Source organism: Cicer arietinum, chromosome 4 (assembly GCF_000331145.2).
Source record: "Cicer arietinum cultivar CDC Frontier isolate Library 1 chromosome 4, Cicar.CDCFrontier_v2.0, whole genome shotgun sequence".
Taxonomy (NCBI): domain Eukaryota; kingdom Viridiplantae; phylum Streptophyta; class Magnoliopsida; order Fabales; family Fabaceae; genus Cicer; species Cicer arietinum.
Window position 1 is genome coordinate 17,489,752 of NC_021163.2, and position 27,182 is coordinate 17,516,933.

Genomic DNA, 27,182 nt, shown 5'->3' on the forward strand with positions numbered 1-27,182 from the left:
GATGGGATACATAGAAAATAGGTTGTTTTGGCACAAAGCAACATAGTGACTGCAATCCTACCTTAAAGTAAGAATATTAACTAATGATTTGAGACTGAACAACAAACGAATTATTGGTTCGGTTCAAAAAACAAACGGATTATAATTATAATAAAAATTAAAAATCATGATATTCACAACTTCATAGTAATTCAATCTAGGATGGGTTTGTTACAATTTTTTTTCATAAAACAATAATGACTTTTTAAAATTTATATTTAAAAAATAAAAAATGAAAAATAATCTAAAAACTAAAAGTTTGTAGTAATTTCTAAAAGTTCCTTTTTGTGATTAATTAATTTTTTAACAAAATGTAATTTTTTACTGCAATAAAAAAATTAATATTCTGATTTTTTTAATGTAAATTTCTAAAAGATAATCCTCAAATTATAAGATACCAAAACTAGTTTAAAATCTATAACAAAGTGCCTAATTTAATGATATCCGTTAACACAGCTAAAGGTTTGAAGCCGCTGGCCAGTAAAGCGCCACCAGTGAGGGGTAGTTTGGTCAATCCGTAATACGCTTTGCTCCAACAAAATTTATTTATTGTTGTGGCTGAATTTTCTCTTCAAAATCGGTTGGCAAGGAAAAACGCGCACTTTATAATTTAAATTTAAAATTTAAATTATCTGTCTAAGACAAAATTTGAAATGGTCCTGACTCAGCCGGAGCAGTTTATATTTATTTAAATTCTAAAATATAATAATAACTTTATAATATATGGTCCAAAAAAATTAAAATAAAATATCATTGGCTCTTACTAATTTGTTATTTTATTTTAACGAATTAATTAATAGTTTATGGCGGAAGAGTGAAAAAGAAAAGCAAAAAAAGCTGGTTCTTGCATCTCCTTGATTCAACCATCCATATACGTGGTGAGAAACCAAACAAGTCTTCTGAGTGGCTTAGCCTTTTCCGCGAACACATTTTATATATAACACTCGAAATTCTTCTTCTTCTCTTTTGTTCCGAGTTCTGACTCACTCAATGCTCAACGATTTCTTCAACTTTCAACTCACTTCACCTAGATCTTAATTTCGTCTTCTGAGGTTAGTGGATCCATTAGCTTCACCAAATTACGAATATTGCTTCTTACTACCGTTCTCTTGCTCTGCTTGCTTCTCATGTATAAACGTTCAAAATTTGTATTCAACCAGGATTATTATTTCCAATTATTATATTTTTTTTCTGTTTCTTAGTGAGCCATTTCAACTTTTTATTTTTATTTTTTATTTTTTAGACGAATTCAAATTTTCAATGTTTATAATATTTTATTTCCCAGGAGTCCAGGACACCGATATTCAAGTAGAACGATAATATATTTTTATTTTTGATTAATTGTTTGGTGTCAACTTTGTAGAACCAACACATCTGATCGCGTCTCGGTGTTCGACATGTCACCACACTGACACCTTAATTACATTTAATTAATTTTTTTTTTCTGAAATTATTACTGGTGTTGACATGTTAGTGTCAGCGTCGCGTCCATGTATGTACTTCATAGGGTGTGAATGATGCAGCATTTTCTAAAGATAATAAAGTTGAAAGGTGGAACTACCGTGGAAGGTTTTTTCTACAATCGAATGAATTCATGTATCGGATTGGGAAGTTTTACTTAGTTTTCCATTTATCTAATTCAAGTACTATTAACTGAAAAGGTCTATGTGGCATTGCATGGGTCCTTAAATTAGGCTATGTGGGGTTGTGGCTATGTTAGGTTCATGAATTTTGAATTTTACAGCTCTGGGTGAGGTTCAACGTGTCAATGACCACATTAAGCTTTAAGCACTAGACAGTAGAGTCTGCATCTTGAGCTATGGTCCCCTCCATTATGTTATCTTGTTTCAATTTTGGGTCTTGTTTTTAAAGTTTGAAAGGGCCATTTGTTTGAAAAGTTAACTTTTTTGAAAAGGAAAACATACACCACTTTTTGCCATTGCAACTAGCACTTGCTGTTTGTAATCAGTGTTGGTTGTGGCAGAAATATTTAAGGAAAGATGTCTCAGACAACCAGTGTCCCGCCTGCTTTTCAATCTATCAAATCACTTCCACCTGAGTTCAAGTTTGCTAATGATCGAAACCCTGGCATTGTGGAAAAGCATGGAAACATTAAATATAGAAGCACTGATCTCATTGGATCAAATGGTGGTGAAAATGGTGCAATAGTAGGGGAGGTTTCTAAGGAAGCTCACAACCGTGCCAACGCCATGGATCTATTTGACGAAGAATCTCCATATGGTGGTAATGTCGAATCATATGAAGACAGGACATCGCATACTAATGAAGACTCGGTATCTGCTTCGTTGCCTGTTCCATCAATATCAAAGTCCTCCAAGGAAAGCAGATGGAGTGATACAACTCCTTATGCTTCAAAGAAGGTAGTTTTGGCTTCAGACTGCATTTCTACTTTGCTTCTGGTTTCATTAATCAGTTATAATACCTGTGCATAATGATTATTAATTCATATAGTTATTGCTTACTATGATACATATGCATTCCCTCAGCTGAAAAGTCACTGTAGACAAACATTAAGATATAGTTCACACGGCTTAAATTCATATTTTCTAGTTTCCAATTTTGGTTTGAGCAACAGATTTAGAGTATGCTAAGAATCAGCTGAAACATTGAAGATGCATATTAGATAATGCAGTTTTAAACGAATGAATGAGGGCAAGGGTGTTAGGGCCTGTTGTAGAAGACAAACTGAAATTTACTAGGACTAGATGCACTTTTCATCGCTTTTGAAAGAAAATTGTTAGAAATAATGTAATTATGACTGCTAGGTAGGTTGCCATTTCATTAGGGAGAAGATCTTATTTGGAGACAGGACTGGTAGCTTTGTAAATTCAAATGATCAACAGACAATAATTTTGAAGTCATTGATTGGTCCTTGAATCAGTTATATATGTACAAACTTGGTATATATGATTTATGTGTTACATGTAGCTTGACGGTAGTGTTTACGGACAGATTCTATGTAATTGCAATAATTAGGTTAACTGCTAATCCTTGTATTTGTGACTCTAATATTCTCTGATGTACAATTCAGGCACACAGATCCCATCCCATGTCTCTCATCTCTTTTCACTCAACAAAGCAATTCCATATTTTTATTTCCTGAGTTTGTTGAATTCTCATTGTTAATAGATAATAAGCTGTTTAAACTTTGTTGTTTACTGTTTCAGAAGCTTCAGTCTTGGCTTCAACGTTCTAATGGGGGTTGGGAACTGGTGAAGATAATATCAACTTCTGGAACAGAATCTGTCATTTCACTGCCTGATGGGAAAGTAAGACAAGTTATACTCTATTTTTCTACATTGGATTGCATCTTTTTGGTCTGATTAGCTGTACTCTTTTCCCCCTTAACCATAGGTTTTAAAGGTGAAAGATGAAAGTTTGGTACCAGCAAATCCTGATATTCTTGATGGAGTGGACGACCTCATGCAACTTAGTTATTTAAATGAACCTTCAGTTTTGTACAACCTGCAACATAGATACAATCAAAATATGATCTATGTAAGTCTTTGCATCTCCAAAGTTTTTTTTGCTTGCTGATCACAAAACATTTATGCACGTAACTGTGTGCAATTCAGACAAAAGCAGGGCCAGTTTTGGTGGCCGTAAATCCCTTTAAGAAAGTTCCTCTGTATGGGATTGACTATATTGAAGCCTACAAGTGTAAAGCAATTGAAAGCCCTCATGTTTATGCAATTACAGACTCTGCCATCAGAGAGATGATACGGGGTAACTTATTCCTTTCTTTTATTTAGTTATATATGGATGAATTTTTACAAGTTACAACAACTTTTATTTGTTTTAAGCTATAACTTCTTACTCTGACTCTTGTGCTTTATTTGCAGATGAAGTTAATCAATCAATAATTATAAGGTCAGTATTTTGTGTTGAGTTCATTTTTGTATAACTGATTATTCCGTTATTTAGGCTAAAAATATGAAAAAGGAATTGTTTGTAAAAGTACGTTAAGTTCAGGAATGATTGACTGGTTAAAAGCTGTCAAAGAATAAGTTATTGCTTGAGTGGTTAAATGTTCTTATCCCCTAAACTGAATTTGTTTTATTGCCACATATTCATTTTTCTGTTGGTTTCCTAAAAGTTCAGGGAAGAGATTCTGATTTCCCACTCTTGGATTAACCTTGATGGACATAATAACTTCTTTAGGCTACCTGATGGTTTTGTCATTAATATCAAACTCAATTTGGCTTTCCTTGGCCTTGTGTAATCCCCCTTGGCTGTATTTGAACTGGGACCTATAATAGTTCTTATTCTTATAATCTACATATTCAGTGGTGAGAGTGGAGCAGGGAAGACTGAGACAGCAAAAATAGCTATGCAATACCTTGCTGCCCTTGGCGGTGGAAGTGGAATAGAGCATGAAATATTAAAGACTAATCCAATACTAGAAGCCTTTGGTAATGGGAAAACATTGAGAAATGACAACTCAAGTCGTTTTGTAAGATTTCCTGATGTCATGTGTATTGATTCTTTTAGTTGAACTGCTCTTGAGGGTTTCAATTTTATTCTCTTTTGATGCTGAAAGCTCTCTTAATTTGATTGAACGTTACAGGGAAAGCTCATTGAGATTCACTTCAGTGAAACTGGAAAAATATCTGGTGCTAATATTCAAACATGTAAGTTTACTATTTAATTAATGCTCAAACAATGTGTCTTGGCTTGCACTATAACTTTCCAACTAATCATGTTAAATGTTTGCATCAACGTGTGGAATCTATGTGTTGCTCCTGGTATGACCATACCCTTGAACAGTTTTGTTGGAAAAGGTAATTCATTCTTCTGCGCTAATATTACATTCCAAATTCTGTTCATGCAATATCAACTGATACTAGTTTTACTTGGTACATGAACAGTCTAGAGTAGTCCAATGCAATGAAGGGGAAAGGTCATATCATATATTTTATCAGCTATGTGCTGGAGCACCACCATCTCTTAAGGGTAATTGGATATATTTTGTTACATATGTTGGATGGTGGATTTTTGTTAAACTTTCTATTTGAGGATATCCTTGAAGAAGTGCTTATTCTATTTTAATGAAATAAGATTTTCATGTTAGAGTATCCCTTTTTATGTAAAGTTCTTTATATTTGTTTATTTGGCTTCTTTGTTTTATTGTTCATTTGATGTGTGATGTTAAACTCAGAGAAGCTAAATCTACAAAGTGTGGAAGACTATAAATATCTGAGGCAGAGCAATTGTTATTCAATTACTGGTGTTGATGATGCAGAAGAATTTCGCATAGTCACGGTATACTATTTTTCATTGCTTAATGATGATCTGCATCAATATCGGTTTATATTGTATGATATATTTATTTCACATGAACTTTTTAATACTGTTGCCAATTTCCAGGATGCTCTGGATGTTGTCCACATTAGCAAAGGAGACCAGGATAATGTATTTGCAATGCTTGCTGCAGTATTGTGGCTAGGAAACATTTCATTTACTGTGATCGATAATGAAAATCATGTTCAAGCTGTTGAGGATGAGGGTAAGAATTTCCATAATATGGAATCTACAGCATAGATTTTTTCCAAGAAACTTCCTTGTTGTGCAAAAGCTCTGTCTTGTGCTTTGGGCTTGGGATGTCTTTGAATTTTTTGAATTCATTTAGAATATCCTACAATGAATAGCTTTTAGCAGTTTATATTTTTCAAAAAATATCCTTGTAAATTAGAGAAGAAGAGGAAACTTTTGAGAAAAAGTTGCAGTTTTCTAAGGTTTCCTATATAGTTATTGATTGATTCGGTGCCTTTATGATTTAAGAACCATGTATTAACTTGAGCATGTTTGCATTTTATGATAACTATTGCTTACATATGTTGCACATGATACATAATCTGCTGCATAGGCTTTGCCCAGTTGAGCATAGTTTAGATGCTCTAATGCGTCATAAGTTAATTTATACCTCAACTAAAAATGAATTTTGTTTCCTGACTTCTTAAAGGGCTGTTCAGCACTGCCAAGTTGATTGGCTGTGACATTGAAGATCTGAAGTTGACTTTATCAACTCGCAAAATGAAAGTTGGTAATGATATTATTGTCCAGAAGTTGACGCTATCTCAGGTAAAATGACTACTGTGTTGACAATTACCTTTGTTCACGACTATGAATGGACAAAGTGCAACTACCCAGGAGGGAAGACCTTTGCAATATAATTATGTATTGAATTTCTCAATTATCATATGCCAGTTTGTTTAATTTATAAGGGTAATGTACGCTAGAAAGAAAAGTTGATTGGTGGTGAACATCGCCTCATTCAGTTTTCCTTCTATGAAATCCCATTTGATATTCAAATATTAATCATACCTGTATGCACCCTACCTATGGATTAGGCTTGTCTTAAATGTTAATTTTTTTTTATTATGTAGGCTATTGATGCAAGAGATGCTTTGGCGAAGTCTATATATGCATGTCTGTTTGATTGGCTGGTTGAGCAAATAAACAAATCACTTGCTGTTGGCAAAAGACGAACCGGCAGATCTATCAGTATTCTAGATATTTATGGCTTTGAGTCATTCAATGTACCTTATTAAACCACAACTCTCCTTTTCTTCATATGTCTTTTATATAAATTTTGAAATATTTTCTTTGTTGAATTCTGTGCATTTTATACATAGAGGAACAGTTTTGAGCAGTTCTGCATAAATTATGCAAATGAAAGATTACAGCAACACTTCAATCGTCATTTATTCAAACTGGAACAGGAGGTACGCACCAAATAGAAACTGACTCCTTAAACAAATCTAAATGGATAATGATGCTGATAGACCTATAATGTTTTTTATTCAAATGCGAGTTTTTGTTAAAAATGTGAATATTAAGCCAACAATTTTTTGTTATGGATTCGTAGCTCTTCATGATTATCTCCTTATCTTGTTATCAACAACTTTTTTCCTGCTCCTCAACTTTCTTTGTGCTTTGGCCTATAAAGTTTTTTCAATACGTTAGAACTATAACATCATTGTATTTCATAGTGGTATTTTTTTTCTTTTTTTATTGAAAGTATCGAACACCTCCATATAAAGTTAAAATGAAAAGGATTTGCTTACCTCTGAAAGCTAAACACTATGTATAAATTAAAAAATTCCCATGCTTACAAATTTGTTTCAGGAATATATCCAAGACGGCATTGATTGGGCTAAAGTTGAATTTGAAGACAACCAAGACTGCCTTAATCTTTTTGAAAAGGTACAGAGCTCCCTATCCAGGCCTCATCTCTAGCCAATGTGGGACTGAGTATTTCCAAATAGAAAGCCTACATAGTTGATGCTTGATTGAATATTTGGAATATAGGGTCGATGCATACATGATTATACATTGTATGAATACAACAGTATGCGCAACACTATCACTCACTTTAATATGACACTATTCTACTTATTCTTAGTTTTTCTTGTATATATTCTAAACTTGCTATACTTCAATTAGTTGTTTTTTTTTTCTGCTTCGAACTACATATTTGGGGATGTCATTTTGTCTTAATGTCCTGGTGAAACTTCCTTGGAAGCTATTTCTTTATTTTTTCTTTTTGGGAGTTGTTCTCAATTCTAATATTTTGCAATAGGTTTTGGGACTAACAATTTCTTTGTTATGGAAAAATGCCACATCCCATTAGAAATTATTTTCTTATAGACTTCACTTCTTAAATTTGTGCAGAAACCACTGGGGTTACTATCCTTGTTAGATGAAGAGTCCACTTTTCCAAATGGTACGGATTTAACATTTGCTAACAAGCTTAAGCAACATTTGAATTCTAATTCATGCTTCAAAGGAGAACGAGATAAAGCCTTCACTGTGTGTCATTATGCTGGAGAGGTATTAATCTGGCCCAGTTCATATCATGTTATACCTTTCTTTCTGTTTATCCAAAGGGCTTGTAAATTGCCGCAAGATACTGACAGTTCTAAGATTCACAATACAATGGCTTTCAAGTTGCATTCTGGTGTGAGCTTTATAATGTGACAGAACTAAGTTTTAAGGATCAGAAAACCCTAAGTTCTATCATATTTGATCCATATTAGTTTGTTAACCTAGATAGCTACTAACCATGACTTTATTTGTTTTGTACCAAAATTTAAGAACCGTGATTTTGACTGTGCTTCCATACTTACTATTTTCGAACTCCAGATGCTATTGTTTTTCTTAAAAGCGATAGATTACTTATTTCTTGTTGATTTCAATTTGCTCATACCTGATAGTTTGATAATTTCACTTGTTCTTCCTCTCAGGTCACTTACGACACAACTGCATTCCTAGAGAAGAACAGGGACCTATTGCATGTGGATTCCATCCAACTTCTATCCTCAAGCAAATGTCATCTTCCTCAGATATTTGCATCATATATGCTTACTCAGTCTGAGAAGCCTGTAGTTGGTCCCTTACACAAGTTAGGTGGGGCAGATTCCCAAAAGCTAAGTGTTGCCACAAAATTCAAGGTACACGTCAAAACCTCAATTTTAATTTTCTTCGCAATTTATTATGAAGTGGTCTGGTAGTTGGATAACTAATGTTTTGGTCCTCCAAGCCTTCCATTCAACATATGTGTTTGCTTTTGTTTTATAGTATGCTATTGACAGTATTCATATATGATCATGTATTTGAAAACTGAAGCTGAGAAAATGTAAAAGGGTAAACCTCTGATTCTGAGAAAATGTATTTTCTGGTTGGTGATTTTGCCAAATCAGAGAACACTTATTTGTAGATGAATGGCCTCACTACAGATGCAGAAGTGACAGCTAAGAGTTAGTTATTCATCTGTAACTGGAAAATAGCTGTTAACTTACTAGCTACAACTAACTGACTAATACAACAGTGAATTAAGATTAAGTAGATTACTCTCTCACATCAAGCCATGCAAACATTGAAACTTCTGCTTGAGAAAGATGGCCTCTGAATATCAATGATTCTAATGATAATTGTGACATGGCTTGTTAAGACTTTTTTGTTTATTAATTTTATTTGATATTAAAAGCTCTTAGGTTGGGACTTGGGATATTTGTCTCGTTTCAATTGTCTTTACACGATATTTTTGTTGGCACCCAGGGACAATTGTTTCAACTTATGCAACGTTTAGAGAGTACCACACCTCATTTTATTCGCTGCATTAAGCCCAATAACCTCCAATCACCTGGATCATATGAGCAAGGACTTGTACTACAACAGTTGAGATGTTGCGGGGTCCTGGAAGTGGTTCGAATATCAAGATCAGGCTTTCCAACTAGAATGTCTCACCAAAAGTTTGCGAAAAGGTATAACAAAGAAACAAACATGGTGATTAATATGTTTTCAAGCCCCCCTCCCCAAACCAGTCTCAATGTTTTTTTTTTCACGTTTCTGACGTTTCTCTTTTTGTCTTGGGAGTGGTGAATCAGATATGGTTTTCTTCTTCTTGAGAATGTTGCATCTCAGGATCCACTTAGTGTTTCTGTTGCTATTCTTCACCAGTTTAACATTTTGCCTGAGATGTATCAAGTTGGCTACACAAAATTATTCTTCCGAACAGGGCAGGTAAGAAGAAGTCTGTATGATGTTTCATACAAGTTATTTCTTTCATTTAATTTAAATTGCTGTGGTAGTGATAAACACAATTATATTGATTACATGTACCTGCAGTTTTCACTTTTCAACATAAAATGAATGAAATCAATTACTTTAGATTTAAAACCTCTGGTTTTCTCCTTTACTTTTATTTTAGGCATTGTATTCAGCTTACATAGGTATGGTGCAGTGAAGAAACTTAGTATATAGAAGTTTAAAGAGGAATGATAAATTTGAAATTATTTGTGGTTAGGGTTTCGAATTTTTTGGCATCACTTTGCCTCCTCTTTTGAATGATAAACTGGTCCATGTCTTTCTGGTGTTGAATATGCTTTCGCATTCTCTTTTAATTGTCCAAGTACTTTGATCACCAAGCCCTACCTTGAACTTTATTAACTCCTATCTTCTGCATTGTGTCTTTCTTAATGTGTGTTGATCATGATTACAGATTGGAGTGCTCGAAGATACTAGGAACCGTACCCTCCATGGAATTTTACGTGTACAAAGTTGCTTCAGGGGTTACCAAGCTCGTTGTCATCGCAACGAGCTTTGGAGAGGAATCACAGCTCTACAGTCATGTATTTCCTTTTTTTCCACCTTATTCTTTTGGCCAAGTCATATTCCTTGGAACTGTAACAGATTGGAAAATTTTTTATACGCATTCATGCAGTTATTAGAGGAGAGAAAAGCAGAAAGGGGTTTGCAACTTTGCTTCAGAGACATAGAGCTGCTGTTACTATACAGAAGCACGTGAAAACAGAATTTGCAAGAAACAGAATGAAAAATACCATTGATGCTGCAGTTGTCATTCAATCATGTAAGAACTTTTAATTCTCTAAATACAAAGATTAGTTAATTCCATATGTAATGAAAAATTGTTCGTCCTCTTTTGAGCATATGTAATGAAAGTCCTTCTATAAATGTGCAAACCAACGCTGGACATGAGTTAGCATAGGTGTTGCACCAAATGTTTTACATAGGTAAATTTTCATAATTTCTCTTTGCTTCATTTTGCAGTTATTCGTGGATGGTTAGTCAGAAGATGCTCAGGAGATATAGGATTTTTAAAATCTGGAGGCATGAAGGTATTTTCTTTTCTAATTCAAAAATTATTTTTCAAAACCATTATGTCAAGGATTGCTAGTAAAAATACATCATCTTTGTGATACTTACAATTAAGAACTTTAAAACAGACTAACGAGTCAGGTGAGGTTCTGGTGAAGTCGTCTTTCCTAGCTGAATTACAACGCAGGGTGCTTAAGGCTGAAGCTGCCCTGAGAGAGAAAGATGAGGAAAATGACATTCTTCATCAACGTCTTCAACAGTACGATAACAGATGGTCTGAATATGAACTAAAAATGAAATCAATGGAAGAAGTATGGCAGAAACAAATGAGATCCCTTCAATCTAGCCTCTCCATTGCAAAGAAGAGCCTTGCTATGGATGATTCTGAAAGAAATTCAGATGCTTCTGTTAATGCGAGTGATGATAAGGAATACAGCTGGGATATTGGAAATCATCACAGGCGCCAAGAAAGCAGTGGAACAAGATCTATGAGTGCTGGTTTGAGCGTTATAAGTCGGTTGGCTGAAGAATTTGAGCAAAGGAGTCAAGTATTTGGTGATGATGCCAAGTTCTTGGTTGAGGTAAAATCTGGCCAAGTTGAAGCAAGTTTGAACCCAGACAGAGAGCTTGGAAGGTTAAAACAAATGTTTGAAGCTTGGAAAAAGGACTACGGGTCAAGACTGCGTGAAACAAAGGTTATTTTACATAAACTTGGAAGTGAAAATGGTTCAGTAGAGAAAGCCAAGAAGAAGTGGTGGGGAAGAAGGAACAGTACTAGGATAAATTGATTGATTTATTATTATTATTATTATTGTTTTTTCCTTTTGGGGTTTGGCTTTGGTCCATGCACTGTTTTAAGGGCATTGCAAGTTATATATCCGAAAAAATGATGAAAATACAACAGGAAAAATGAGATAGCAGTAGGAAGTGTCCACGGATGAATGAATTGTATTATTTATTGTAATTAGGTTAGCTGCTGCTAGCCGTTTTTATTTATCAGAAATTTAAAATTTCTGCACCAGTTGTGGAGTTAGAGGCTACAAGGCTTTAAATTCTTATCAATCCTCCTTATATGGTCGGTAGATTGCATGCTAAGTATGGTTAAAATATTATATTTTAAAAACAAAATGATGAGAAACACAGTTTTTACAATTTTGCTTTCTTTTTTTATTTCAAGTGAGAATATAGGTTTTTGTCATTTAAACTAAATACATTGTGGGAATAATGATCACATACCAACATGAGTTGACTCGATGGAAAGGGTTCATACTTTTTAAGCAAGAGGGTTAGGGTTTGATTTCTTATGCTTGTAAATAGAGCAAATTTTATTTAAGATGGCTCAATTGTGGCATTTTTAGAGATTAATCTTTGAAGATGCACGGCGAATATATGTTGGTTTGCCCAAAAAATAATATACTTCAAGCACAATTTTACTATTCATTAAAGTTTAACATAAATGTTCATGTAAAAGATATAAGTATGAATTTTTAACTTATAACTAATCTCTTTCTCTCAAAGTTACTCACTTTAAAAAATGAAAAAAATGTTTATGAAAAAATGTAAAAAAAATTTACGGTATATAAAAATATGATTGTGATTTAAAATAATAATTATTCTTTCTCTTTTCCATTTCAACGTTAAAATACACGTTGAAAATAATGTGAGTGAAGTAAGAGTATTGTTGGTACAGGAATAAAGTCGGGTTTTGATGCGACCCGAGACGATCCATCAAGTGGATCCGAATATCCCTTCACCTTGGCTTTGGCTTAAACCAAGAAGCGGAACATGTTGAGAAGATTTGATGATGCTGAACAATGTTTGGTGTGAATCGCATTTCGCATCATTTTCGAGACTGTGAACACTTTGGTGGTTTTGTTGGCTTCAGATTCAATTTCAATTCTCTTCACACTTTCCATCTTTCATTCCCACGCTCTCTCAAACCTTCTTTCGCTCCCTCAACTACCACTCTTCGTTCCAACAACTGTTTCTCTTCTACCCCTTCTAACTCTCCCCGTCAAATTCCCCTCCTTTTTCATTGTTTCAGGTTCATTTCTTTTTTCCACTTTGTTTCCTCATCAATTCATTATGCTTTTTTGCTTTATCCTTTTTCCCCCTTTAATATTGCTGTGCTGGTAACTTTGATGGAATTTAAATTTGGTTCATCTAATAAAAAATAAATATAATTGAAGTGATTTTGTACGAGCTAAAGAATTTTATTAGCATTGTTTCTCTTTTTCATTGAGAATCTGTTTCATTTTCTTTCTTTGTAGTCAACAAGAAGATGAACGTGAAATTCTCTCTGACGGAATATCTGCAGTTGCAGGTTTGTTTTCTCTTTCACATTGTACTTCTTTTACTGTATTCGTGTCCAACTATGTAATGGCCAATTTGTATTTTTAGAATATGCATTTTGTTTGGAGGGAAATGTGATGGTAATTGCTGGAAACTGATTCTGTGATCAACTTTGTCGTCATAGTTTCTCATAGGAGGAGGGCGTGCCGTGAGTTTTCTTTGCCCTTTTAGTTAGGCTCCATTTGGGAGTTTAAGAGGAGAGAAGGGAAGGACTTTGAGGGGTGGGGAAGAGAGGGAAATTGAGAGAAACCTTCCACCTTATTTGAGAGAGTGATTTTGTAGAGAATGGTTAGATAATTCTTTTGATTAATATTTTATTTTTGGAGTATTATAACATGGAAAGGATTTGAAGCATGTATCTAAACCCTCCAAAACCCTCCTCCAATATATTTTGAGTCCCCCAAATCAGGGAGATTTTGTATTATGAAGAAAAAAAACTCTCCAAACCCTCCCCTCCCAAAACCCTTCCAATACATTTTTTGTCTTCTTTGTTCCTTGACTTTTTGTGCATAAATATTTTTCTTTTTGCTATTTATGGTCCATTAGTTTTCTTTACTCTTCATTTGATGTATGCATGTTTTTTGCTTTATTTTTTAAACTAGTATTGCCTATTTATGTGCAAAATGGAGTTTTCACTTTGGAAGTTGGCATTGTACGTTATATACTATTACTGATGCTATCATGACATTACCAGGTGGAGTTGTAGCGTTGGGAAAGTTTGATGCTCTGCACATAGGTCATCGAGAACTTGCAATTCAAGCATCAAGAGCTGGACCACCATTTCTTTTATCATTTGTTGGCATGGCAAAGGTATTGGGTTGGGAAAATAGGTATGCCGCAGTATATGCTTCTATCAAGCCCATTAAAAGGTTTATCATTAAACTGTTTTTTCATATGGCTGGAAAATGTGTTTGGCTCTTGCAGTTATTTCATGTACTATCTTACACTTCTGGCTTACAAAACCTTATGAATATGAGAAAAGTTTTCTATTGAGACTAAAACTTGTAGATTAGCCTTGCCTCTGATGCCTGAGTTGTTGTATATTCGGGAATGGGGCCTCTGCTATGCATACTGAGCTCATGCCAATTTTCTTGACTTTGCTGTTGGATATATGAACTCCTAACTCATTTTTAGATTAGAGTTACTAGATTGTGGCACTGTCATAATTTTCTTATTACCTTGGAGGGGGAATAACATGTATTTTGTCAAATGTTTCCCAAACAGAGCTCCCATAGTTGCAAAGTGCGACCGAAAGCGCATTCTTTCATCTTGGGTTCCTTATTGTGGTAACATGGTCCCAGAAGAGTTTCAGATTGAGTTTTCATGCGTGCGACATCTCAGTCCACAACAATTTGTGGAAAAGTTATCAAAAGAGCTTAAAGTGCGTGGAGTTGTTGCAGGTAAATAAGTAGCACAATAATTTACTGTTAATCTGTTATCTTCTCAAGTTACACCAACCTGTCCACATTATCATAATCTGTTGGTATTTGCTGTTTTTCCAGAATAGGAACATTTGCATGATTTATTCTGTTACCTTATCCTCGTATATATACTTAAATATTTATTTGTCCTGGAACTTATTGCAGGTGAGAACTATCGATTTGGATATAAAGCAGCTGGTGATGCATTAGAGCTAGTAAAGCTGTGTGAAGAATATGGAATGGAAGCTTACATAATAAAATCTGTTATGGACAAGAACCAATTCTCTACAAATATAAATTCCAGTGCTAGCTCGAAAGAGAGGGGACAGGTCTCGTCTACGCGTGTCCGTGAAGCCCTTGCTGTAGGAGATATGACGTATGTCTCAGAGCTTTTGGGTAGACAGCACCGTCTCGTATTAATGGCCACGGACCGAGAAAGGTTCAGCTTTGGTCGGTACAAGGTGTCTGCTCCTAAATCGTGTTTATTGAATCTAGCACCAAAGGAAGGTTTATATGAGAAGTGTTCACTTTTACTTGGTCAAGAAAATGTTATGCTATGTAGGGTAATTATTGACAGCAAGTTTGTCCATATAGAACCCGATTTCGGAGGTTCGAGTGATATTTTTGGTACTCACAATTTGCAGTACTTGCATATTGAATTTGGTGATTCCAACCCTTGATTCAGTTTAGATAATGTTTCTAATTAAATTCTTAGTCTACTTAATAATAGACGATTCTTATCTGTCCTTGAAGTTTTAAAGCTGATGATATAATTGAGTATAAATTAATACCCTTTTCCCCCTTAATGCATTATGGTTTCAAAGTTCAAACCAAGTGATGAAGTTTGGCAAAATCCGTTTATTATTCCACAATCATTTTTGAATCTATACTTGTATTTTATTTTATTGGATTAAAGTTAGTCTTGAAAGTTCATACTTGGTCAAATATAAGTTTGTCAAATGGTTATGTCATGTCAAAGAACAAATTTTGAACCAGGTTGAAGTGTAAATTTGATTTATAACGTGGTGACCCATGATCATGGAGACAAAAATGATATATTCTTACAAAACATCATCTGACCATTGTAAACATGTAAAATAAAAGTTAAACAATAACACTGAAATGTAAACAAAAAAAAACCATTTGTTATAGTTAAACAATGACATTAAAATATAGTAAATTAATTAGAGTTTTTTAGATACAAAAATAACCGTTATGTTTGCTTAGACTAGGGATGACAACGCGGTGGGTGCAGATTTTGCCTCCTCTACCTTCGCACTCGATTTATTGGAGAAAATATGCACTCGCCTCCGTTTCATAGCGGTTGTAAAATTTAGGCTCTATCTCTGCCCACGGGGTTTAAATTTCTCAGTCCACACCCACACCCATTTATATATATATATATATATATATATATATATAAATTTAAAAATCATATCTATTATAATTAATATTAGACAATAATAAAATAAAAATTTCTATAGAGCGAATTCGGGTGCGGAGTGAATATCACAACCCATCAAACCCGCCCCTATCCTCAAATTTTAATTTCAGAGAAAATTTTCCACCACACTCAATTAAAACGGGGTTTTTTCGCTCAAATCAAGTAGATTTGGATGGATATTCGCAGATACAGGTTATATTGTCATCCCTAGCTTAGACGTTATAATTTTTTTGAAAATGTATTTTAAAATTAAATTGAACATTTCTAAAAATTCTAAAAAATGTTAAAATATTATTTTTAGTATTTTAAAAAATGCATTTTTCTGACTAGTTTTCATTTTCTCTATCACAATTAAAAGAATAACTCTATAACTAAATGTGATTCCAATCACTGACATAGAAAGTGAAAATTATAAATATTTTTCTAAAGTAAAGAGATCCCCATATCTAGCAATTTGAAAATGAGGCTTTTATATGTAGGGAGAGCCCTAGTTGGTTTTAAGGGGAAATGTTTTAGTTTTTTAGCTTTATATTTACTTATTTATCTACTTATTGAATGAAATCTTTTTTTTTTCTTTCTCTAACACCATTCATCGTCAAATTTTAGATAGTCAATATCAAATTGTTTCAAAATTATAAACTTAGCCACCATTAGTTAAACTTTAATGTACCATATTAAATTAAAATAGACAAATATGGATAAATAATGGTGTATCTCAATTCAAAAGCTCAAAGCAACCATTTATGCATATATTTTTTTGTAAACCTTATTAAATTTTAGTTTTTATTAATTTTTACTTTAAACAACAATATTTTATTATACAAACATATTATGATACAAGTAATAGATACTTAAGTGTTTTAACTATTTATTCTGAAATTTAATTACAAATCAATATTAATTAGTGATTAATCTATATAATTATACACCTTAGTTCAACAAAAAAATAGATTTTATTTTTATTCCATTGACAAAATTTAAAATAAAATTGAATATCTGAATAAATATTTTTGAAGATAACGTAAAAATAAAATTCAAATAAAAATAATGTAATATTTTTTTGACTTAATTGCAGTTTTAGTATTCTATTTATACTGATTTACAAAATTGATTTCCTTATTTTAAAGTTTTGATTCCTAAAAAAAAAAAATGATGTGAGATATTTTAAATAATGTGCATATGATACAATGATGTAAAGTGATTAACACCAATTAAATTGAAAAAAATATCGTGAAAACTTAAACTTCGAATTTTTTTCATATTTTTAATTTTATTAATATATCTAGATAATTTTATATCGTAGAATTGCATATCACATCATTTAAAATGTATTAAATTATTATTTTTTAGTTTAAAAATCTGAGAAAGAATCACAACTATTAATTTTTTAAAATAAAAGATAAATTTTGTGAATTAGTATAAATATAGAGATCAAAACTCTAATTAAATTTATTTTTTTAGAAACAAAAATTTCTTTATAGCTTTGTTAATATAAATATAACAAAATATTTAAATAAATCTTCACCGTAACAACTGTTTACTATCAATTTTCTTATACCTTTTTTTTTCCTTCATGTATGCACAATGAGTAAAAAAAAATCCAATTTTCTTTACTCTTCTTCAAATCTGATCAGAAAATTTGTCGTATTTTTCCAAAATTAATTTAAAATAAAATTAAAACACAACAAACAAAAATAATTCGAATCTCACAAATAATCCTTTTTTTTTTTTTTTGGTTTATAGATGAGAATGCATTTTACATAATTGATTGACAATCATAAGAGAAGAAGGGGGCAAACACTCACACGCCGACGAATCACGGTTGCATGCCGCCGGTAATGTTTAATTCCGTCCACCGTCTTTTTTCAATTGTTCTTCCTCATTTTTCTGATCTCTAACTATCGTTTTCACTCTCTAGGTTGTTAATTCCTCAATTTCCCGACACTTGTCAATCAATTTAACATGTTTCTTCGAAGAATTGTTGCTACATTTCCTCAATCAAAAAGGTTCTTCACCTCTTCTGTTACTCATGATTATGCAAGTTCTATTCAAGAACTCAATAAGGTAGATTTATTATTGGCATAGTTAAATGAAGTGTCTTTTATATTTTGGGGAAAATGCTGATATAGTACGCGCCTTATTGATAATAGTCTAGCACAATGCAAAGAGATTGAATCCACTTACTGGATTTTCATACACTTGTTTATCTCTATTTTCAATCCATTTGAATGCCTAGCTGCTTCACATTTACCATGTGCTTGTAAGCTCTTATGATTAAAGTAAAGTTAATTGTCTATCTCTCACGAGCTTATAAGGTTTTTTTAGTAGCTTATACCGTTTTTTGAGATGTTACTTCAAGTAGAGTTTGAGCTAATAGCTTATATTGTATCAATTTTGCTTCTCATTTTTACGCATTATCTTAATTTAAAATTTGAAGTATTAGTTAAAGATATTTTTATGTCAGTTATATTATCAGTAAGTTCAGCTGTTAATTGTACCAAACATTTCAAATTCAATCTGCTAGTTTATCCACAATGTTTTATAAACCATCCGTTATAAGCTAACTTATTTGTCATCCGATAGTTTTTACCAAACATAGCCTGTGTAGTAATATTGCATTTACCAGTGGTGAAGTGATTAATATCTAATCAAATTTCTGTGTGATTTCTATTTTGCTGTTCACTGTCTACTTAATCTGTTCTAAGAAATTTTAGTAGAATTACTGTAATCCATGTTAAATTGATTATTCTGTCTCAGGAAATGGAATCTGTATTTGGGGAACTTCCACCAGATGGACTAGCGAGCTCTGTCAGCGGAAGTTGTGAGAATAACAAACCCCATTTGTCATCTCGAAGCACTGGTGAAAGTTCTTTTGAACTGACTCATACTGGAAATTCAGGGGAAGCTCAAATGGTAGATGTGTCTCCAAAAGAAAGTAGTCAGAGAAATGCTACTGCTGTTTGCAAAGTAATACTTGGAAAGAAGGTGTTTGATTTGGTATTGGCCAATCAAATGGCAAAAGGAGACGTGCTTACGGTGGCGAAAATAGCTGGCATAACTGCAGCAAAACAAACTAGTAACCTGATTCCATTGTGCCATAACATAGGCCTTACACATGTGCAAGTGGATTTGAGATTGAATCATGAGGACTTCAGTGTAACAATAGAAGGTGAAGCTGCTTCAATGGGAAAAACTGGGGTTGAGATGGAAGCAATGACAGCAGTGTCTGTCGCAGGGTTAACAGTGTACGATATGTGCAAGGCTGCTTCAAAAGATATAACAATTACAGATATAAGACTTAAGCATAAATCTGGTGGAAAAAGTGGGGATTACTCCTGGGGACAATAATGGTTTTGAAGCATTCCAATTGTTAACAACACACCAACAATGCTATTCCAATAGAGTCTTGAATGTGGGTGCATCAAAATTGGGGCTAGCTTTGATGAAGCATATTTTGTTAGCCGACCTTTTACTTGTCCTACTGTATACTTTGAAAAATTTCAGGTAAATTATGGTAGATTTTGATTGCCTCCTATTACATGGTCACCCCATAAATTAGGATTTAACTCAGCAGTTTATTTAGAATTTTAAAGATAGTTTGAGTAATAATATCAATAGTTGATAAATAAATCAATGGTTCATGTTACATGCACATGCATAACAAATTATATATGCATTATATAATTTCAAAGATTGATTTTCTTATCAATAGTTGAGATGTCTTACTCTTAGTTTATTCTCAATACTTGTCAAAAAGAAAGTTTACTCTCAATATAACTGTGTTTATTTTTGAGGAACCAAGTCTGGTAAATTAGCCTTTATCTATTTTAACTTTACCAAACACGTAGACATAGGTTGGGGGTCAATTTCTTCAATTTTTTATCACTTAAATTTAATATGATTTTAATTCATTATTGTAAAACAATTGCATTAATTAGCAATCAATGATATTAACTAACTCAAGAAATCAAATACTTGGATGACGTGACAACACATGAGAATGTTATGTTAAAATTGCAAACCCAAATATTTCAACATTAAATTAAATTTAGTAATGGTCCAGGAAGATATGAACTCGTGTAAAACAAGAAAATAATGTCAAACTCAGAGTTGTTGGAGGTACCAATTTACTTGAATGCTTTAGAGAGGTGCCAATTGACTTGAATGCTTTGGAGAGGTCCCTTTGTAGTTTGACAAATACTACCTTTTTGGTTATTTTTCCGGAATACAAACAAGGTCAGACATGGCAACCTATGCAATATGCCAAAGAGCTGAAATGCACATCCAAATAAATCTTAGGGTCTGTTGAGAGTTTAGGAAAGGAGGGGAAGGGTTTGGGCAAAAAGGAATGATGAAGTAGAAGGAAGAGAGAGTTTTGGGAGGAGAGGTCTTTGGAGAGTTTTTTTATTTTTTTTATTTTTTATTTTTTTATTTTATTATATAAGATTCCCTAAATTTAGAGGGATTTGAAAAAAGTATATTGGAGGAGGAATTTAGAGAATTTTGGAGGATTTAGAAACTCTTTTTATGTTGTTATAATATTTTAAAAATATATTAATCATAAGTATTATTTTATCATTTTCTACAAAATTAATTTCTCAAATAAGATGAAAATATTTCTCTCTTCAAACTCACATACAGAGCCTTAGTTTTTCGGCTTCCTTATTATTTATCAAAATATTAGAATTGGACAAGATTAAAGACATGATAAATTAATTCATAACACTATTTTAATTTGTCTAGTTAAAAAAATTATCATGAATATGAAGTGAATGAGAAATCTATAGGATAAAATAAGAACAATTATTTGCTCTGTTACTCATATAAAATATAATTTAAAATAAGAGATCAACATGGTAATCTAAAGGTACTGAGTTCAAATTTCATAAAATAATTATTAGTGTTACTTTAATTAATAAAAGAAAATATTGTCTTAATCGTTAAAGTAAAATGTTATCAATTAATTTAAAAATTATGTATTAAATTATTATTCAAAATTAAAAAATAAATTAATTTAGATTTTTGACATGAATATAATTTGTTTAGATATAGTTTTTTCATTTACATTTAATATATATCATATATTATATAATTTATCAAAATTATTTATTTACTCGTGATTTAAAAAAAATTCTATATTTAGTAGTGTCAATAAATTATTTTAAATATAATTATTATTTTTTAATTTTTTTAGTATTTTTTGATTAATTTATAATATTTAAAAAAATTAACGTAGTATAAGTTAATTTGTTAAAAAAGAAACTATGTATTTGGTTAACAAAAATAATTTGATCATTTAAATATGATATATATATTATACCACGTCATGATAAAATATGTAACAAATATATGAAAAAAATAAAATTATAATATCTTATTTGTTATCATGTGTCAATTAAACTCTTCATATGACAATGTTTATCTTGTCGTTATCTCATCATATTTTTATTAAACTATTATTAAAAAAAAAAATTGTTATTCAACTATATGTGTTATTATATTTATCCTGTCTTGCCCTTATTATATGATGGGTTTTGAAAATTATCAATTTTCTTGAATTTAATTTGAGAGGTTGGTGCTTATTTTGTTTAACATTAAGTTCAATTATTTGTATTTCTATTTTACCCTTAGTTTCACCAAGAGTTCAATACGAGCCAATAAATCACATAATTTTATTTCAAAGGAAGCATGAGTTCTAATATTTAAAATTTGCTTATTAACTCTTTAGAAGAAAAAAAATTCATAAACAATTAAGTTCTATTGACTTCAGATTGAATTGAATTATTAAGATGAGAGGGACACTTACCAAAAAAACGAAGGGGTAAAATCGTCTTCTCGAATGGGCCGTGTTTGTTTGTTACCTCTCCCCCATTTTATAGGAACCGCAAATTGCTCGGTGGACCCCAATAGCGAACTTTATTTTGTGTCACGTTGGACGGTGCAAATCACACGTGTCTGCATCTAATTCGCTCATTCTCCTTTAACACATAAAAAGAATTCCGAAAAATATTATTATGATCACTAAATTCTCGCCTTTCTTAAATTCAAAATATCCGATTACCCTTACCTTCACAGGGTTTAATTTGGAGAATTTATATATATATTGATTAACCTATTCGTTTTTTTCCTAATAATAGAAAAAAGTAAAAAAGCAAGTTTTATTTGTGTTTCTGGGAGAGAAGAAAGAGCTTTCGTTTGTTCACACGTTGTTCCAAAAACCAATCGGGCTGTCTTGTCAAAACGACCTTCTCTTGTCGTTGACGTTGACAGCCCAATTCATTTCCTTTTCAATTTTCAATTTCACATTCCAAAGGTACCAATCCAATAGTATAATCTCTTCCATATAACAGAATATCCTTTTTTTTTTTTATATATATATATTTATCTTCGCGTTTTATTTACGTGTTTTTTGGGATTCTCCTTATTAATTCAATTCGATACCCTCACCTACCCTTTGATTTTTCTTTACTTGGTTCTGTTTGATTTTCCTTAAAGCATTCGTCTTTTCAATTAATTTTGGTTTTGCCACATGACTTTGATTCTGGGTCTTCCAATTTCAATTTCATTCTGTAGATAAAGACGCGTTTTTTGTTTCTTGCTGCTTATATGGTATTGGTGGTTTAATAATAAGGTTCAAGCGTTGAAATTTTCTACAATGAGTTCGTTTTCTGGAGCAATTCAGAGACCCCTTGTGGCTGCTGCTGCTGTTGCCGTTGCTTCTTTTTCTTCTGATATCTCTGATAAATTTCCATTCATTGGATCATCCCGTGATTGTTTAACCTCCAATTCGGAACATTCTCCCAATTCTAATTCTTTGCAGGAATCACATTCATCGTTTGTTTCTCATATTTCTGATTCTAAACTTGCAAATTTATATTTTGTGACCAAAATTCGGGTTCCTGTTCCGAGTGTTCGATTTCGGGTGCCAAATTTGGGGTCGAGTTTGTACTATTCTTCGGTTGCTTCATCGCCGCTTGTTCAGAATTTGTATCATTCTGCTGAATTGAATAGGTTTTCAAGGCTATCACCCTCGAATTGTTCCCATGGTGTTTTGAATTCAACTTCTGATGTTATGTATAAATGGCATTTGCCTGATTCTAATGCTTTTGGTGGTTCTTCGAAGACTGTGGTGGTTTTGCTTGGATGGTTAGGTGCAAAGCAGAGACATTTAAAAAAGTATGCAGAATGGTACACTTCAAAGGGATTTCATGTCATTACTTTTACGTTTCCAATGGGTGAGATATTGAGTTATCAGCCTGGAGGAAAAGCAGAACAAAATGTTCACATGCTTGTGAATCACTTGGCTGATTGGTTAGAAGAGGAGAATGAAAAGAATCTTGTCTTTCATACTTTCAGCAACACTGGATGGTTAACGTGAGTCAAATTTTTTTGGTGTTCTTCTCTTGTTGATGTCATTTTTTCTGTTACTTGACTGTTTTGGTTTACATTGTTTCAGGTATGGGGTTGTTTTGGAGCGTTTTCAAAATCAAGACCCATCTTTGACCGAAAGGATTAAGGGATGCATTGTAGATTCGGCGCCTGTTGCGGAAGCTGATCCACAGGTAAAGGCTTAGCAACTTTTAAGACTTGATGAACACAGCCGTTTGTTGTGCATAGGACATACAGTGTTGTTAAATAGCCGGCATTAGCATAGTAGAATTTAAACAAACTTCTATTTTTCTGTCATAAGCTGTTTAGTATAAAATGTTTTTAAATATCATCTATATCGGCGCTATATCACCACTGTAGCGGAAATTGAATAGACCATTTTTTTTTTTGTGATCTGCAATTGACAGCACTGGCATATGTTGTCTTTGCCTGTTTATTTTCTTCTCTAGTGCTCATGATAGTTATAGCTAGCTTACTTTACAATTTATTTGCTGTCTGTCCTATTTAGCCTCATTGTCAAGACTTTGGCATCAAAGCATTTTGTTGAGATCTTTGACTTTTCAGTTTTCTTTTGATCTTTTTTTCACTTGAAAGGGATAAAGTTAAATAGAATAAGTTATTTAAAATTTAGTTAATTTGGAGGCCCTGAAGTTGTTTTTATATGTTTCTAGTTTTGATTAAACTTTAAGTGAAGTAATACAAGATATTTCTGTTATTCTTTTCTCTTAAGTCTTAACCTGGTTTTATTAAAAATGTTAAATTTTTATGCTAGATTATGATGTTAATTATTTAATTTTCTTTTCAGGTCTGGGCCTCAGGTTTCTCCGCAGCATTTCTCAAGAAGAATAGTGTAGCTACAAAAGGACGTGTATCCTCTGATGAGTCTGGCATTAAAGTATCCATTGGCAGCAATGATGATTCAGGACTCAAACCTGCACCAACAGAAGCAGCTTTGCTACTAATACTAAAGAAATTTTTTGAGGTCATTTTGCATCTCCCTGCAGTGAATAGGTAATGACTCCTAAATCATTCTTCTATTGTCTATTATACATTACGGATATTAGACCATTGTTGATAAGATTGAGCTGATAATATATCGCCATGACACTTGAATGGTTGAGCAATATGATTGTACTAACTATATCTCACAACGCCGCATCCGAAGTGTAATATTAGATATGTTAGATTTTAGTGAAATCCACTACTTCAAAAGATGTGTGCATGTGATTTTCAGGAATAGCAGAATATTCCATGGCATTAGCTATTGAATTACGATGTAATCTCTTTGGTGTTATTGGCTTTATTATAAAAAAACAAATCATTATGTAAAAATTTCTGATATGAATAGCTATGGTCCTAACTATAATAATCTTGTTGAAATGCAGGAGGCTCTCTGATGTTTTGAGCATGTTATCTACAAATCAACCAGGTTGTCCACAATTATACATGTATAGCTCTGCCGACAGAGTTATTCCGGCTGATTCAGTGGAATCATTTGTTGAGGCGCAGCGTAAGGCTGGACATGATGTGAGGGCTTGCAATTTTGTCTCGTCGCCTCATGTTGACCACTTTCGAAATGACCCGAAATTGTATACTTCTCAGCTCAGTCAATTTTTGGACGAGTGTGTTGTTAAAAGTAGTAAATCCCACTAACTCATTTCTTTGGCTCACTCATACAACATATATAGTTTATTCTTTTTGGTTTTTGAGAGATGCCATTCTATTAATTGATGGTGGTTAGGACTTTCAAAAGTCAACTCCTTTAGGGGATCATATATTTGTTCATTGACAGTTTATCATCAATTCATTGATAGTGCAAATGAAAGACATTATACATTTTTCTTCCTTTATTTTTTTCATATTGTATTCATTGGAAAGTACAGCGGTACATTTTGATTATTGATATCTTTTTGTGTTCTGATCAAATAAGGATGATGTTCAACCGAGAGAATATAGTGTAAAAGAATAGATGAGTTGTAAAATATTGGATTAGAGTTTAGTTACATATTCAATAGATAAGAATTGTATCTTTTTCTGTTCCACTATTGGAGTGAGTTTGTTTTAAGAATTGCTCAAGTTTATTGTTAAAAGGGTTCTACTTGTAATATTGGAGTAACATAATGGTAGATTTTTTTGAATAAGTGGTTAATGAGTTTTACTGAAGGAAAAATCAAATTTATTAAATTTTAATAGAAATGATTATTGATCAAATTTAATTTACATTTCGACTAAATTTTAAATTATTAAAGGTCTACTTTTTAAGAATTAGAGAGTTAGAAAAAAAACTAATTTTTTTTTATAAGAATCTAGTATTGTTTTTACCATGGAGATGTTCTTATATGAGAATTAAGGGAAACACTATTTTATTGAAATACGACCAAATAAAGTTGCACCTTTTTTGATAAAATGTTTGTTTTCGATCATTTGACCAATGTTTTATTGACCGTAGTTAGAAATGGCATAGCATTTGTTTGTATTAAAAAAATCGTTCTATGTCCAGTTTATGAAAAAGTTCATTATAGAAATGTTAAATTATTCCATTTGTTTCAAAAGTTCAGCTATTTTTCTTTTTTTGGTTCGTAAAAGTTCAGCTATTTTAGTAAAAACAAATATCGACTACATCCTTATTTAACCCTTTGTTTCTATTCCAATTGACACCACTGCTCTCGTTTTCTCTCTAATAAAGAAAAAAAGGAAAAATGTGATGTAAAATTTATGAATAATGGATATCACACACTCTTTTTTGATAATTTCTTTGTATTATTTTTATTTTTTTTCCATGTTAATTATTTCTTAATTTAACATACTTCTAATTATTTTATATTTTTCTATACAATTAATAATAAAATATTTAAATAAAAACATAAAGTAAATTTTTTTATGAAAGATACATTTATAAAACAATAACAGTTGACAATAAATTTAATATTATGAAAACTTATATATAAAGATAGAAGTAATATAAAGTTATAATTTTTATAATGATGTAGTTAGTAATATATTTATTATGATGTATTGGATTTTAAGTGTTGACTTTTGAGTATTCTGAATATAAAACATGACTTTTATGAACAATATATGTGTCTTGAAGAAATAGATGAAAATTTTATATCTTTTTAATTTTAATAATATGAGAAAATTGATTATTGAATGTATTAATGAATAGCCCATTTTTAGAATGTTGAAAATTTTATAGTGAAAGGAATGAAATTTATGTTGTTATTGTATTCTTTGTGATATGAGTTTTAATGGTTATCAATAACATGTAGTCAAATTAATTATGGATTATTAAAATGAAAGTGGTGATTTTGAGATATTTGTTAACTTGCAAATTTGATGTGTTGAAGTTATTGAGCTATAACTATGAACATCCATGAAAATATAAATTTGATGTCTTATGTGATTAAAAAATTTAATCTAAAATATTTTATCTTTGTGGTTGCCTAAGTGGCTGGTGATTTGTGTTTTAAATATTGTTATCTTTGTGGTTGCCTAAGTGACTAGTGACTTGCGTTTTAAATATCACTATCTTGTGGTTGCTTAGGTGACTGGTGATTTGTGTTTTAAATATTATTATCTTTGTGGTTGCCTAAATGGCTGGTGATTTGTGTTTTAAATATTATTATCTTTATAGTTGCCTAAGTGGCTGGTGATTTGTGTTTTAAATATTGTTATCTTTGTGGTTGCCTTAGTGGCTGATGATTTGTGTGATTATTCAAGCGAATGGTGACATGTACATTTTGAGCATCATTATCATTTCATGACATATCATATGCATCTTTGTGGACGCCTGTGTGACTGGTTTAATTTTTCCCCATTAGTATGGGTGACTTCTGTGTGGACGCCTGTGTGGCTGGTTATATCCGGATCATACATATTTAGGAGCATGCATAACT

The 27,182-nt window shown here is 32.1% G+C and overlaps 4 protein-coding genes across 5 annotated transcripts; all 4 read left to right on the forward strand.

Annotated features, from left to right (window-relative positions):
- The first annotated feature begins 839 nt into the window (after positions 1 to 839).
- On the forward strand, positions 840 to 11,701 carry LOC101490049 (myosin-1). The gene is made up of 24 exons (XM_004497183.4): positions 840 to 1,091; positions 2,024 to 2,420; positions 3,228 to 3,329; positions 3,415 to 3,558; positions 3,636 to 3,786; positions 3,903 to 3,930; positions 4,348 to 4,513; positions 4,628 to 4,691; positions 4,828 to 4,841; positions 4,929 to 5,013; positions 5,219 to 5,322; positions 5,428 to 5,566; positions 6,023 to 6,141; positions 6,447 to 6,599; positions 6,696 to 6,785; positions 7,189 to 7,266; positions 7,735 to 7,893; positions 8,307 to 8,513; positions 9,121 to 9,326; positions 9,450 to 9,585; positions 10,064 to 10,193; positions 10,286 to 10,432; positions 10,633 to 10,700; positions 10,809 to 11,701. Exons 2-24 carry the CDS (start codon positions 2,040 to 2,042, stop codon positions 11,466 to 11,468), a joined length of 3,531 nt encoding a protein of 1,176 aa, XP_004497240.1. The 5' UTR covers positions 840 to 1,091; positions 2,024 to 2,039; the 3' UTR covers positions 11,469 to 11,701.
- Positions 11,702 to 12,339: 638 nt separating this feature from the next.
- Positions 12,340 to 15,199, forward strand: LOC101490592 (FAD synthetase 1, chloroplastic). Its single transcript, XM_012714752.3, has 5 exons — positions 12,340 to 12,724; positions 12,951 to 13,003; positions 13,727 to 13,862; positions 14,257 to 14,432; positions 14,619 to 15,199. Exons 1-5 carry the CDS (start codon positions 12,495 to 12,497, stop codon positions 15,131 to 15,133), a joined length of 1,110 nt encoding a protein of 369 aa, XP_012570206.2. The 5' UTR covers positions 12,340 to 12,494; the 3' UTR covers positions 15,134 to 15,199.
- Positions 15,200 to 17,420: 2,221 nt separating this feature from the next.
- LOC101490917 (cyclic pyranopterin monophosphate synthase, mitochondrial) lies at positions 17,421 to 19,608 on the forward strand. 2 transcript variants are annotated; one of them, XM_004497185.4, is made up of 3 exons: positions 17,421 to 17,732; positions 17,816 to 17,961; positions 18,655 to 19,608. In XM_004497185.4, the coding sequence occupies exons 2-3, from the start codon at positions 17,860 to 17,862 to the stop codon at positions 19,243 to 19,245; spliced, it is 693 nt and encodes a 230-aa protein (XP_004497242.1). In that variant the 5' UTR covers positions 17,421 to 17,732; positions 17,816 to 17,859; the 3' UTR covers positions 19,246 to 19,608. The 2 variants fall into 2 exon arrangements, with proteins under 2 accessions (XP_004497242.1, XP_027189205.1); XM_027333404.2 differs by having other exon boundaries at positions 17,682 to 17,732; positions 17,816 to 17,903.
- Positions 19,609 to 22,022: 2,414 nt separating this feature from the next.
- Positions 22,023 to 25,131, forward strand: LOC101491234 (uncharacterized). Its single transcript, XM_004497186.4, has 5 exons — positions 22,023 to 22,210; positions 22,529 to 23,271; positions 23,354 to 23,459; positions 24,092 to 24,297; positions 24,672 to 25,131. Exons 2-5 carry the CDS (start codon positions 22,553 to 22,555, stop codon positions 24,937 to 24,939), a joined length of 1,299 nt encoding a protein of 432 aa, XP_004497243.1. The 5' UTR covers positions 22,023 to 22,210; positions 22,529 to 22,552; the 3' UTR covers positions 24,940 to 25,131.
- Positions 25,132 to 27,182: the final 2,051 nt, after the last annotated feature.